The following is a 12,481-nucleotide window of genomic DNA, read 5'->3' as shown; positions in this document are numbered from 1 at the left end:
CAAAATACTAGCTGGTGATATATTTATTATCACTTGTTTTTGCTGATGGCATTTTATGTGAGCACTTTGACAAACATATTTCCTTGAGTTCAAGAGCTCTGGAAAATAGTGTGAGAATATTTTGTAATGGGGAATGAGGCAGTGATAGAGGAGAAAAGAATGCAACTGGGAGGGAGAAAAGAAATATTTTTTAAATGTGCCAATCCTTATGTGACGTATAGTTCCTCAAATCATTTTCTCAATAAAATTGGTTGGTTAGGAAAGAAAACAGTGAACATATCCATATACATGTGTTATAATCTGATACATAAAAGATTAAATATTTTGCCAATAATATCTCTTCCTGCAAATCAGTTGAGAAGTACATTTTCAATCAAAAGGATTATTTGGGCTTATATTTTAAACTATGGAGTAGATTAGAGAATAATCTAAATTTTCTAGAAACTGAAATTTTAGAATTAAAACTACCAATTAAGAGATAAGTGGCATAACCATAGTAATTATTTTAATTATAACTATTGGACTAATGATATCCAACTTTTAAGAATGAAAGTTTTCTAGTTTGACTTTATCCTTAGCTTTTAAGGAAAGTTAGCATAGAGTACAGCACATAAAAAATAAATATGAATCTGTGTATATGGCATGAGCCTATAGTCCAGGTACTCAGGAGACTGAGACAGGAGGCTCTCTGGAATCCAGGAGTTTGGGATCTCATCTCAAAAAAGAAAGCAAAGCAAAACAATTACAATTAAAAAAAAAGAAAAGTATGAGTTTTTAAAAATATAAGAGACTATAACCTGTAAGTGAGGGATACATTATTACAGAATTTAATAATACTTGAAAATAGTAAGACTTTTCCTCTTACTACTATGTTATTTCTATATTATTGTAGAAAAATGTTTAATGATACAAATATTTTATTCCTCAGGCCGAGTGAGAGCAAAGCTTTCAGCACCACTTGCTGGCATGGGAAATGCCAAGACAGATTCTAGAGGAAGAAGTCGAACAAAAATGGTGTCTCAGTCACAGCGTACGTACTGCTTATCAGGCCTCCTCTATTTGCCAATGTTAGAATAAGTGTGTTCCTTGTATATTACTGTATTAGGAGATTGACCAGTGGATAAAGACAAAGCTGATTTCAAAAAAGACAAGCCACATACTGAGTTCTTGTTCTGTACTTTAGGTTCATCATCACCTGACAAAAATGAAGGTATTTTTTTTTTCAATGTTTTGGGTCAGTTGTCGTGCATGTATTGGAATTTTATGAGTGGGTGCTGTCTTGTCTTTGTGTTACTAGGGCTGCATCATTGGTATCTGCCACTTAGAAAGAAAAATTTCATCTGCTCTACAAATGTTTGCATGGAAATATTTTAAATAGCACAAATCCTTAGTATTAAGGTTTTCACATTCTACTCAGAAACTTGCAAATATGGAAAATATACTTGCCATATATTAACATCAAAATCTGGTTGCTTCTGGCTAATGCCATTCAAACGTGGATAAGTGATATCTTCTTAGTCTTCCCAAATATATCATAGTATTGTTTTATAGGGGGGCAGTTAGCAGTTTTGGCAGGCATATGCTGATTTATAGCAAGGATAAATAAACTGAAATGACCAATTCTGCTGTGTTCTTGTTAAAGATTTATGTTTTTGCTATTTCCTTAGAAGCTGAAGTCCTAGCAAAGACATTTACTAAAAGCACAACTTTAAGGTCTAAGTACAATAAATGATCTCTTTTTATGTGTACCAGAATAATAACATATACATTTATGGCATTATTAATTGAAGCATTTATTCACACTTCTTCTTTACCAAGAGATTTTCATAAGCATTAAACTCTACAATCAGGGTTATTCTGTATGCCTGACTATTTTGGAAAGAGATTTAAGGGTCTTCTGTTGTTATTTAGGTGATTTATTAATATTTGGATATCCTATTTGCTTTTATAACCTGATACCTGAATCTTGGAATTGGGAAAGAACAAGGCTTGGAGGGACCAGGGTGATGATTACATAAGTCAGGCCTGACAAATTCTCCTCTTTGCAGAGTAAGAATATCCAGACAGAATAACAGTGGGAGCACTCAACAAGAGTCCTAAAAATAAGCAAAAATACTCAGTACAGTTGTTTTTCAAACTGAAGTTTATTTACAAATAATAAAAAAAGATAGATGTCCTCAAGGCAAGAGCTTTCTTCTCAACTTAAGTCAAGACTAGATCATATTCTATCAGGTCATATTCTTCCCTGATTCTGTGTATTTTGGAGTGATTTTTTAGAGTACATTAGTCTCAGTGGTGTAGCATAGTATTAGTTGGAACCTCACTCCTCCATTCATGCTGCCCACACCAGCATTAGCATCATGTGGGAGCTACTTGGAAAAGCAGAATCTTATGTACCATCACAGATTTATCAGATCTGATCTTAAGCAAGATTACCAAGTGATTTGTGCCATAATAGAGTTTAAGAAGTACTCATTTAGATCATGAGCTTTGGAACCATAATGCCCAGGTTTGAATCCTGGTTGTTCTGGGTCAAAGTTACTGTATTTATATATCACTTGTAAAATGAAGAGATTACCAGTGTCTTCCTCATAAGGTTCCCATGAGGATGAAATGATATAGTATATTTAATACACTTAAAACAATGCCTGGCCCAGAGTAAGCCCTATGTATGTTAGCTGACAAAATTTTCCTCGTTATTATCATTAATCAAATGGCAACTGAATTTTATACCACTGTTATGTATTTCTACACCTTGTTATTCTTATTGCCTTTAGGAAACTGAAATAAGTATTCGTGAAGATAGGAAGTTTAATGCATAAAGAAATTAAAAACAACGAGAAACTATTCATGTCTAGGATCTTAGGATAAAATTTAATCATGAGATATTTGTTGTCTTTTTTTTTTTTTTGTACAGAGGATTGAACCCAGGGGCTCTCAATGAATGAGCCACATCCTCAACCTTTTTTAATATTTTATTTAGAGACAGGGTCTCACCAAGTTGCTTAGGGCCTTGCTAAGTTGCTAAGGCTAGTTTTGAACTCGCAATCCTCCTGCCTCAGCCTCCCAAGCCACTGGGATTACAGGCGTGTACCACCCTGCACCTGGCTTTATTAAGTTGTCTTTTAAAAAACAAGGTTAACCTCAGAGTAAAGATTTCAGAAGTTTTTTGTTTATTTTGTTTTTGTTTTGGTTTTGTTTTTCCTTCTTTTTATGTTCCTTAAAGGACCTGCTTTTTAGATCATTATAACTTCAGATCACTTCAGGAGAGAACAGAATAATTTTGTGCATTTGGTTTTTACTTTGAAATCCAATCTGCAGTACTCCACGTACTTCCCTAAAATGTGAAAACACAGTAAAATTGACTAGACCAAGGAAGACTTTAAGATCAAAAGACTTTCCTACCATAAAGTCACTTAGATTGTAAATCATATTGGAAAGTTTTTGTTTGTTTGCTTGCTTATTTATTTGAATGATTATATGTTCCATTCCAAAGTCTTTTGTATAGATACGTAATTTGTATGCAAGTTTCTTTACAACATATCTACACACAAATATTACCGTGGTCTCCATCTTTGCTTTGTTGTAAAGTAATTCATTAGGGTTTGCATGGTCTTCCGTGTTTTTGTATCATCTTTTAGAAAAATCTCTTGGATCAAAGCAGGTGTCCTAAGATGGCTAATCAAAGTAAATGAAAGTAGACCCAGCGGAGAGACTTTTAGATTTATATTGAAGGAATTGTGTTCTTTTTCAGTTGGTAGTGACAGGTTGTGTACAGATGATTGTACAGCCTGTCAGAAACCGTCTCCCCTCCTCTCACCTCTTATTTTTTCTGTGAATCTTAATAAAGATGCAATTTGTAGCATTTTCATCTGATTTTTCTTCAGCAACAAGATGTTGTAGTTATTCTGTACATCTAGTTTTAAATTAAATGTTTAAATAATAAAAACTTAAACATTTAATTATTAAATTTTGGATTACCAGTAATAGAAAAGCTGAAGAATTTACATTAAACTTTGCAGCTTCATTTCATCTGCTTTGTACATGAGTGTCTGATTTCTGTTTTTCAGCTATAAAACTACTAAATGTACTGTTTTGTTAAAGGCATCTGTGCTTTGGGAGTTTTTAAAGTGTTTTTTGTTGTTGTTGTTGTTGTTGTTTGTTTTTGTTTTCGCGTTAGAGAATTTTTTCCCCCGGAGAACTGACTAAAGCTTTCTTGTTTTCATCTGCCATCCATTTAAAAACTGCTTCTCCCCTCTTCATGGATTATTATAACCCTTACCCTAATTCTGCCTTTACACTTGTTCAGGATCACAATCTGCTAATACCATTGGTGGTAAGAATCTATAGACTTTATGTATGCATCTATTGTTTGATCACCTATTTTCATTGCCAGAAATGGGTTCTATTCAGCAGAAATTCTTAACATCTAATATTCCATCATTCTATAATCATATTGGGGTAAAAATTACCAATTATGATTTTTCTTTGGGCTGTCTTTATTATATTACCAAACCCTGCATTTTAAAAATTATCCAAGCTGACCATATATAAACAGTCAAAAGGAGCTTTAGTGATCCTTTGAAATGCCATAAAAAGTATAAAATGGTAGCTTATAGGTGGCACAAGAAAAATGTGTATTTAATTTCAAATTTTGCCATAGGGTTTTTTCTGTTTAACTTGCTCTTCCCTGGTTATATCATGCCCTTTTTCATTAACTCTGTGGTTTTCTAAAGGAAATAATTAACCTTGGTGGCTCTTTGCTAGGGAAAGAGCCTTGGTATTTTCTTCTAAACATAAACAATTCCAAATGAGTCACAGGTGCTGGAATTATCACAGTCTTAGTGATACCAGAGGGGTAATGGAGAACAAAGGGTAGTGATTGAAGTGAACAGTGCCATTTTATTTCTTAGGAGAGGGCATGAATGAATTTAAATACAGAGAGCGAATTTGCATAACTAATAAATTAAATAATATAAGACAAAAAAACAGTTACTCTGCTTCTAAACTTCGTGTTTCCTATCTGCTGAATAGACCCAGATTTCAAAAAATTTCTCCAGTTTTTCCTGCCGACACCTCTACCTCCACAAGTTTATATTGGTTTTAATAGAATACCATATTGTATGTGCTCAACTCATTATTTATACCTTTTATACTATTGCGAGTTTTCCCATAAAATACTCCATTAGCCTCTCTTGCATTGTGAGTTTGTGGCATGTTGAGTGTTTGGATGTTTTGGTGTGTATGTTTAGTTTAGATACTGCATGGAGAAAACAGGTACCTTATAACCATCCTTAAGGTTACAACTGAAAGAAACCGGACTTGAAGATTCCTCACCTGAAACATCGGGAAGCTTTCAAATAAGCAGTCATTTTAAAGTAGACTTCAATAATTTCCCTACTATAATTTAGAATTCCTTCTACTCAAATGGTAAATTATTAATTTTATGAAAAAGCTACTTTGTTTTACAGTATCTCAATCACCAGTCAAAAATAAATTTTACTTTGCTGATGAAGAAGGAGTATAAATTTTATTCAGCAAGATGGTGCCAAGAAAAGTAATAGCAGGGGCCACAGATCAGCAGCTCTTGGGCCACATCCAGCCTGTTTCATTCATGTATTATTTGACGTGTAGAACATGACTTAAAAAAAAAAAAAAAAAGGAAATTTCAAAAAATCACAGGACCTAGTCAGTATTACTTCAAGACAGCTGGGTGGAACTAAAAAGTCACCTCTCTCTTAGGAAAGGGTAAACACTCTCCTCTTGATCACAGTCCTCTTAGCACACTCCCTACTCTGTATTCAGTTTTCCGTTTTTTGACATTCTCTGCTTGTTCCCATTGGCACTTTAATTTTTAATCTGCCCTATGGAAATGAAACATAATTGGATAAGATTGAACAGCTTGAATAGTGACTCTCCTACTGGGTAGAAATGGTGCCCAGCAAAGGGAGAAGTTTATATCACAAAGATTGATTTACTTAAGTGTAAGTTTAATTTTTTCATAATGTTACCATTCAGAATTTAGAGTTAGATTTTATCTTGGAGTTATCTGGCCCATGTCCTATTCATTGTAAACATAAAGTGCTTTCATTGACAAAGGAACTCATTCCCATAGAAGTTAATCCAGGCATTTCTAGTTTAAAACCATATTTCGTAACTTGTTTTACCCCATGCCCAGTCTCTGACAAAATTTTTGTCCAGTTCTCCTTCTATATCTCCCTGATCTCTCTTTCATATATATATATATATATATATATGTAAAAATTTGTCCCATAGTCCTGTTCTACCATGAATACTTGTATACCCCAGAATATGGCCACCCAAAGAGTCCTTTGCAAATAGCAAAAATAAATTTTCTTTTTCACTAGGCCCAAACTTGTCAATATTTAAATTTTTAATTTTATAAAATTTTAAAATACATACATAGTAGCAAAATAGATAACTTTGCTATATACTTGTTCAGAGAATCTCAGGCAAACTATGTGAAGATAAAGCAAATTACCATTATTGTATACTTTAAAAAATAATCGCAGTAATGGAATCAAGGATTTTTTTTCCCTTTTAAGTATATAACTGTTTCACACAGACCATATTAACCACGTGAAATATACTTTCAGATATATGCTGGCTTTAGAAATCTTTTTTATTATTTGCGTTCTAAAAATAATAATAGTATTGTCATTATCAAATATAGTATACTCCCCAAACTGAAAATATGTTTTAGATGATTTATCATTCAGTGGTAGTTATATGTGGTATACCTTTTCCTCCCAGGTTACAATTATGTATATATCTTCTTTGGTCCATTTTCTTTAAACTTAGAACCTGTCATACTACAATAGTTTTCTCAGATGTGTTTCTTGAATTTTTATCCTGTCAGCAAATTTTCTTAGTATTCACATCTTAATATTTATGTATGTGTTTGGTGTTTAGCTGGCAGCCGATCTGGGTCTCCAGGAAGAGTTTTGACCACAACAGCCCTCTCTACTGTGAGCTCTGGTGTTCAAAGAGTCCTGGTCAATTCAGCATCCACACAGAAAAGAAGCAAGATACCAAGGAGCCAGGGCTGTAGCAGAGAGGCTAGTCCATCTAGGCTTTCAGTGGGTAAGATTTTCTATATGTGAGAATTGCTGATCGTTTATTTCTTTTGTATTTCAGACTTTGGTAGCACTGAACACTTGAGGAAATAATAAGGCTCTTAAAAATTAGAGGAAAACAACTTAAAAATTCATGGAGAACCGGGAACAATTGTGCATGCCTTTAATCCCAGTGGCTTGGGAGGCTGAGATGGGAGGATCAAAAGTTCAAGGTGCCTCAGCAAAAGTGAGGCGCTAAACAACTCAGTGAGACCCTGTCTCTAAATAAAATACAGAATAGGACTGGGGATGTGGCTCAGTGGTCAAGTGCCCCTGAGTTCAATCCCTGATGTGCCCCTCTGCTTCTCCCCCTGCCACAAAAAAAAAAAATCAAAGAGAATTAAAGTAATACGTTATGAATTTAATTTTGATATTATAATTCATAGGAATTTTGAAAAATATAGCTACTATTCAAAAGTACAAGATTATTATAGAATTAACATTTGTCATATATGTATATGTATATATGTACATAAATATATACATATATATACTAGCTGTATTGTAGGTCAGCCACATTTGAATTCTAATAAACTTTTATTTTCTCTGTGTGTTGACTAGGATACTTCCAGTTTTAGATAGGAGAAATTAGGGCCTGGGGATGTGGCTCAAGCGGTAGCACGCTCGCCTGGCATGCGTGCGGCCCAGGTTCAATCCTCAGCACCACATACAAACAAAGATGTTGTGTCCGCCGAGAACTAAAAAATAAATATTAAAAAAAAAAGGTCATGTAGATAGGAGAAATTATAATTGGAGCAAGCTTAAACAGCAAAGAGGGATTTCTTGGCTCTTTAGCTGAAATGTTTGGAGGCTGTGCAGACCTCAGAGCAGATTGATCAACCAGTCTGTCTGTATATTTTCCCATCCTTTCTGCTCTGTCAGTGACTTTGTCTCTAGGATACCTGGTACTTGATCCCAAGTCAGAAATTCCCCTCATTACCCCAACTTTTATTTAATCATTTGTCCATTGTTTTTAAGTATTTCCTAGATTACCTGTATAACTTTAAAGAATATTATCCTGTTTCTGTTTTTTGATTCATCAGCTTCAACCAGTATCTCAACTCCAGTTACCTTTCCCTTCACTTTCTGTTCTTTTAGTAACCAGCTTTATTTTTTACATTATTAAAGTTTACATATACATTGTCTTTTGCATTCACAAGCCAGTCTTTTTTTTTTAATTTATTTATTTTTTAGTTGTAGTTGGACACAACACCTTTATTTCACTTGTTTATTTTTGTATGTGGTGCTCAGGATCAAACCCAGGGTCTCGCATGTGTGAGGTGAGCGCTCTACCGCTGAGCCACAACCCCAGCCCCTCACAAGCCAGTCTTATGTACTTGCTCCCTAAGTTGACTTTAAAAATTGAAAAACTATAAAGAATATTTACTATGTTATGAAGAAATAAAGTTGTTTGCTGCCAAGACACATAGTGTACTATGGCCTCATTTCTTCCCCAGTGAACACTGAGTGTTAAGTGTTATGGACCACTTAATGTTCTTGTGATACAGAATTGAATTCTCTAGTCCTGTCAGTTACTTAAGATTGTGCCACATTTTGGTTGCTTTCTATGTGGAAGCACAGCACAACTTTTTCTCTTATCCCCTAGTATTGCAATCTTCTCAATGATACTATTGTATGAAGTTTGTTATTTTTTGAGACCATTCTTTTCAGTACTCTGGTGGATTGGTTGCAATCTGGGCATCTTGATGAGCTGTCATCTTGAAAGTCTGATTTACTTCTTCCCTGGATTGAATGCACTCCTTCCTGTATCCTCTCTCTTGCTTTTTAAATTTATTCTTTTGCTTGGCCCCATACATATTCTCAAATAGAAATTGTGTGTAGGAGGGAACGGGAGGTGGGAAAGGAGGAGGATGTGCTGCAGAGTGATATTGGCAACACTATATTGTGATATTGTGTGCATGTACAAATATGTAAACAAATCCCATAATTATGTTTAACTATAATGCACCAATAAAAAGTAGTAGAAAGAAAAGAAATTTTATGTAGGAGTCAAGCTTTTTGAAGCCTTACTTGTTTGAGAATGTCTTCATTCAATAGGTGTCACAGATTTCTTTTAGGCCTACAGATTTTGAATTTATGTCCTTAGCAGCATTTTTTACTTACTGTGTGCCTGTTATTTGGCCCAAAGCCTCTGGTGTTATCATATAGGCTGATTCACTTGTTTTTATTTTCTAGACATCATTTTAAATTCTCTACTTCACTTTTATTTATTTATTTATTTATTTTAAGTTTTAGGTGGACACAATGTCTTTATTATATTTATGTGATACTGAGAATCGAACCCAGTGTCTCACGCATGCTAGGCAAGCGCACTACCTCTGAGCCACAATCCCAGCCCCTCTACTTCACTTTTAATCAGTCCTCACTCACTCACTCATATATATAATATTGCAGGGGGATACTAGAGATTGAACCCAAGGGGGGCTTTTACCACTAAGCTGCCTTCCCAATCCTTTGTTACTTTTTGAGACAGAGTCTCATTAAGTTGCTGAGAGTCTCACTAAGCAGCTGAGGATGGCCTTGAATTTACCATCCCCCTGCCTCAGCCTCCCAAGTCATTGGTTTTACAGGCCATCATGCCCAACCTCACTCCTAGATTTTCTGTTGCTTGTGTATTTATTTGTGTTTTTGTTTAGGAGAAGTGAGAAAAGGCATGGAAATTGAAAGCATTGGCTCATTTTTTTCCCCTATATTTTGCATTGAGAACTAAAGAATCGGGATTGTACTTTAGGTTAATGTTTAGCATGTATTTTTTTTTTAAATAAGATTTTGGTCTAAAGTACCAAAGGTGATAGAAGTCTATAGTTAAGAGAAAAATTGTCTCATTGTTTATGTTATATGATATTTAAGTCTTCTTTTTTACTTGCAACCTTTTAATCCCCGACAGACTAACTGACTATAGTTCAAGAAACTTAACTGTATTTCTGGTAATACTTCATCAAAGCAATATCTTTTTTTTTTTTCTTAGAGAATTTTTTTATTTTTTAGTTTTCAGCGGACACAACATCTTTGTTTGTATATGGGGCTTAGGATCGAACCTGGGCCGCACGCATGCCAGGCAAGCGCCCTACCGCTTGAGCCACATCACCAGCCCCAAAGCAATATCTTTTTAACCTTTAAAAAACTTAAGTTATGGGATGGGGTTCTGGCTCAGTAGTAGAGTGCTCACCTAGAATGCATGAGGCACTGGGTTCGATCCTCAGCACCACATAAAAATAAAATAAAGATATTGTGTCCACCTAAAACTAAAAAATAAATATTAAAAAAAAAATAAGTTATTGGTCAGTTCCAAAAGAAAAATAAAACCAAAATTTTAAAATCTGCTAAACTCTGTCTTCTGTTTTCTCCCTTGCCATGCCTATTTCTTTCTGCCAGCTCGAAGCAGTCGTATTCCTCGACCAAGCGTGAGTCAAGGATGCAGCCGGGAAGCTAGTCGGGAAAGTAGCAGGGACACTAGTCCGGTTCGCTCTTTTCAGCCCCTCGGTAAGCATTTGGGCAAATGTGAGGTACATTGCCTTCTCCTTGTGTTATCACCATTTGATGACCCAGCATACCTGGAGTTTAGCTGTGTCTTTGCTCCTATATCTTTTCTGTCATTTTGAGGAAAGAGTCGGAAGAAAAATTATGTTTGGGAAATGCCTTTGACCTTATTGACTTATCTTAAATGAGTAAGTCAGTCATTGTATAAACAAATTGCTTTCATAACCAAGTAACTGTAGCATAAATCTAAACCTCAGAATATTGAATTCAATGTATTTCTTAATAAATAAACCTACAGAATTTAAAGACAATATTTAAATAACCACAAGTGCAATATGAACTGTTTGGTTTGGTACATTTTGTTCTTTTCAGTAGAAATACTGACTTTTCAACTTAGATCAATGACCTATTATCAGTGGGAGGGACTAAATTTTTATAATATTTTATATTTTAATAGTCATTTCCCATTTATTAGCCCATGTCTTGTCACTGCTATAAAACTTTTTTGTTCCTGAGAATAGAGATTGTATTGTAATCTTGATTATAATACCATACTTACCAATTGAGGTAAAATGTTAAAAAATAAAAATGTTAATTTTTTAAAGCTTTAGTATTTTTAGTAAAACTGCAGAGGCATAATTTTTTCATTGAGAATTTTAGAATATCTTCATGATTCTTCAGCTTTTTTGTTGTTGTTATTGTTATTTTCCTTTTTTCTCATATTTGGACCTGAACCCAGGGACATTTTACCACTGAGGTACATTCCTAGCCCCCTTTTCTTTTTTTTAGTTTATTTTTATTTATTTATTTTTAAATTTTAATACAGCGTCTCACTAAGTTGCTGAGGGTAGCCTCCAACTTGCAATCCTCCTGCCTCAGCCTCCTGAGTGGCTGGGTTACAGGCATGCACCATGCACCTGGTACTTCGTTTGTATGCACATTCCTACAGCCATTTTCACATTTTTTCCTTTGACATGTGTAGTAAATGGTAGTACTAAGAGAGCTGTTCTTCAAGAGTTTGGAATGATTTAAGTAGAATTCAGATCTACTGGTTGTTTGTTAGACTTTTTATTTCCTTAGTCATGTTAATATAGACTTTTTAGGGATTAATTTATAATTCTGTGGATCCCTTTGTTACAATATATCCCTGAGCTGACCTGTAATGATCTGGGAAACTCCATTAGCTAGGGATATATAGGAAAATCCTCTACCCTTGTTCATGTTCTAGCCTTAGGTGCCAAAGAGTTTCTCACTTTCTCTTTCCCCTGTAGGAAGGTACCAAGGTAGAAAGAACTCTTCTGCATCACTAAGGCTAAGTGGCTGATACTTTGCCAGAGATGTTTTCAGTTCATATAAAATAGATTTGGTCTATAGAATTTCTGTTGAAGAGTTGAAAGAAGTAGAGTGCACATGTGATAGCTTAAGAACATACGTTCTGAGGTCAGATGGTTCAGTTCAAGTAATCTTTCTATGCCTGGGTTCTTATCTGTAAAACAAGGATAATAGTAACACATACATCTTAGGATTCTTTGACTCTATCAATGAGAAAATACATGAGGGCCAGGAATGTAGCTCAGTGGTAGAGTACTTACCTAGCATGTGCGAGGCCCTGGGTTCAGTCCTCAGCAGTGCAAAGAAAAAAAGAAAGAGAAAAATACATCAAAACAAAAAAATTCCTCAGGACTGTGCTTGGTGCAGTGAACATTTAATTGCCCTGGTCATATGAACATCATCATTGCCATCCATGCTGGTGCTCTTCCCCCGAGCCCCAGGCTTTAACGACAAGGATGTCATGGTTTTTTTTAATGGCATACATCTGCATTTATATATTACTAATACTATAG

General features: G+C 34.8%; 1 protein-coding gene across 16 annotated transcripts in view; it reads left to right on the top strand.

Moving 5' to 3' along the window:
* Clasp2 (cytoplasmic linker associated protein 2) overlaps positions 1-12,481 on the top strand; it is a 199,956-nt gene that overhangs the window by 109,184 nt on the left and 78,291 nt on the right. For 8 of the 16 annotated variants that reach the window (XM_076843338.1, XM_076843229.1, XM_076843234.1 and 5 more), the window contains 4 exons: positions 929-1,030; positions 1,184-1,210; positions 6,934-7,104; positions 10,533-10,640. In XM_076843338.1, coding sequence (XP_076699453.1) covers positions 929-1,030; positions 1,184-1,210; positions 6,934-7,104; positions 10,533-10,640 — 408 coding nt within the window. The remainder of the gene's footprint in view (positions 1-928; positions 1,031-1,183; positions 1,211-6,933; positions 7,105-10,532; positions 10,641-12,481) is intronic. The other 8 variants (XM_076843304.1, XM_076843263.1, XM_076843290.1 and 5 more) reach the window with 1 other exon arrangement.

The sequence above is a fragment of the Callospermophilus lateralis genome, chromosome 1 (assembly GCF_048772815.1).
Source record: "Callospermophilus lateralis isolate mCalLat2 chromosome 1, mCalLat2.hap1, whole genome shotgun sequence".
Lineage (NCBI taxonomy): Eukaryota > Metazoa > Chordata > Mammalia > Rodentia > Sciuridae > Callospermophilus > Callospermophilus lateralis.
The sequence above is the reverse complement of the archived record's forward strand: the minus strand, read 5'-3'. Positions and strand labels throughout refer to the sequence as shown.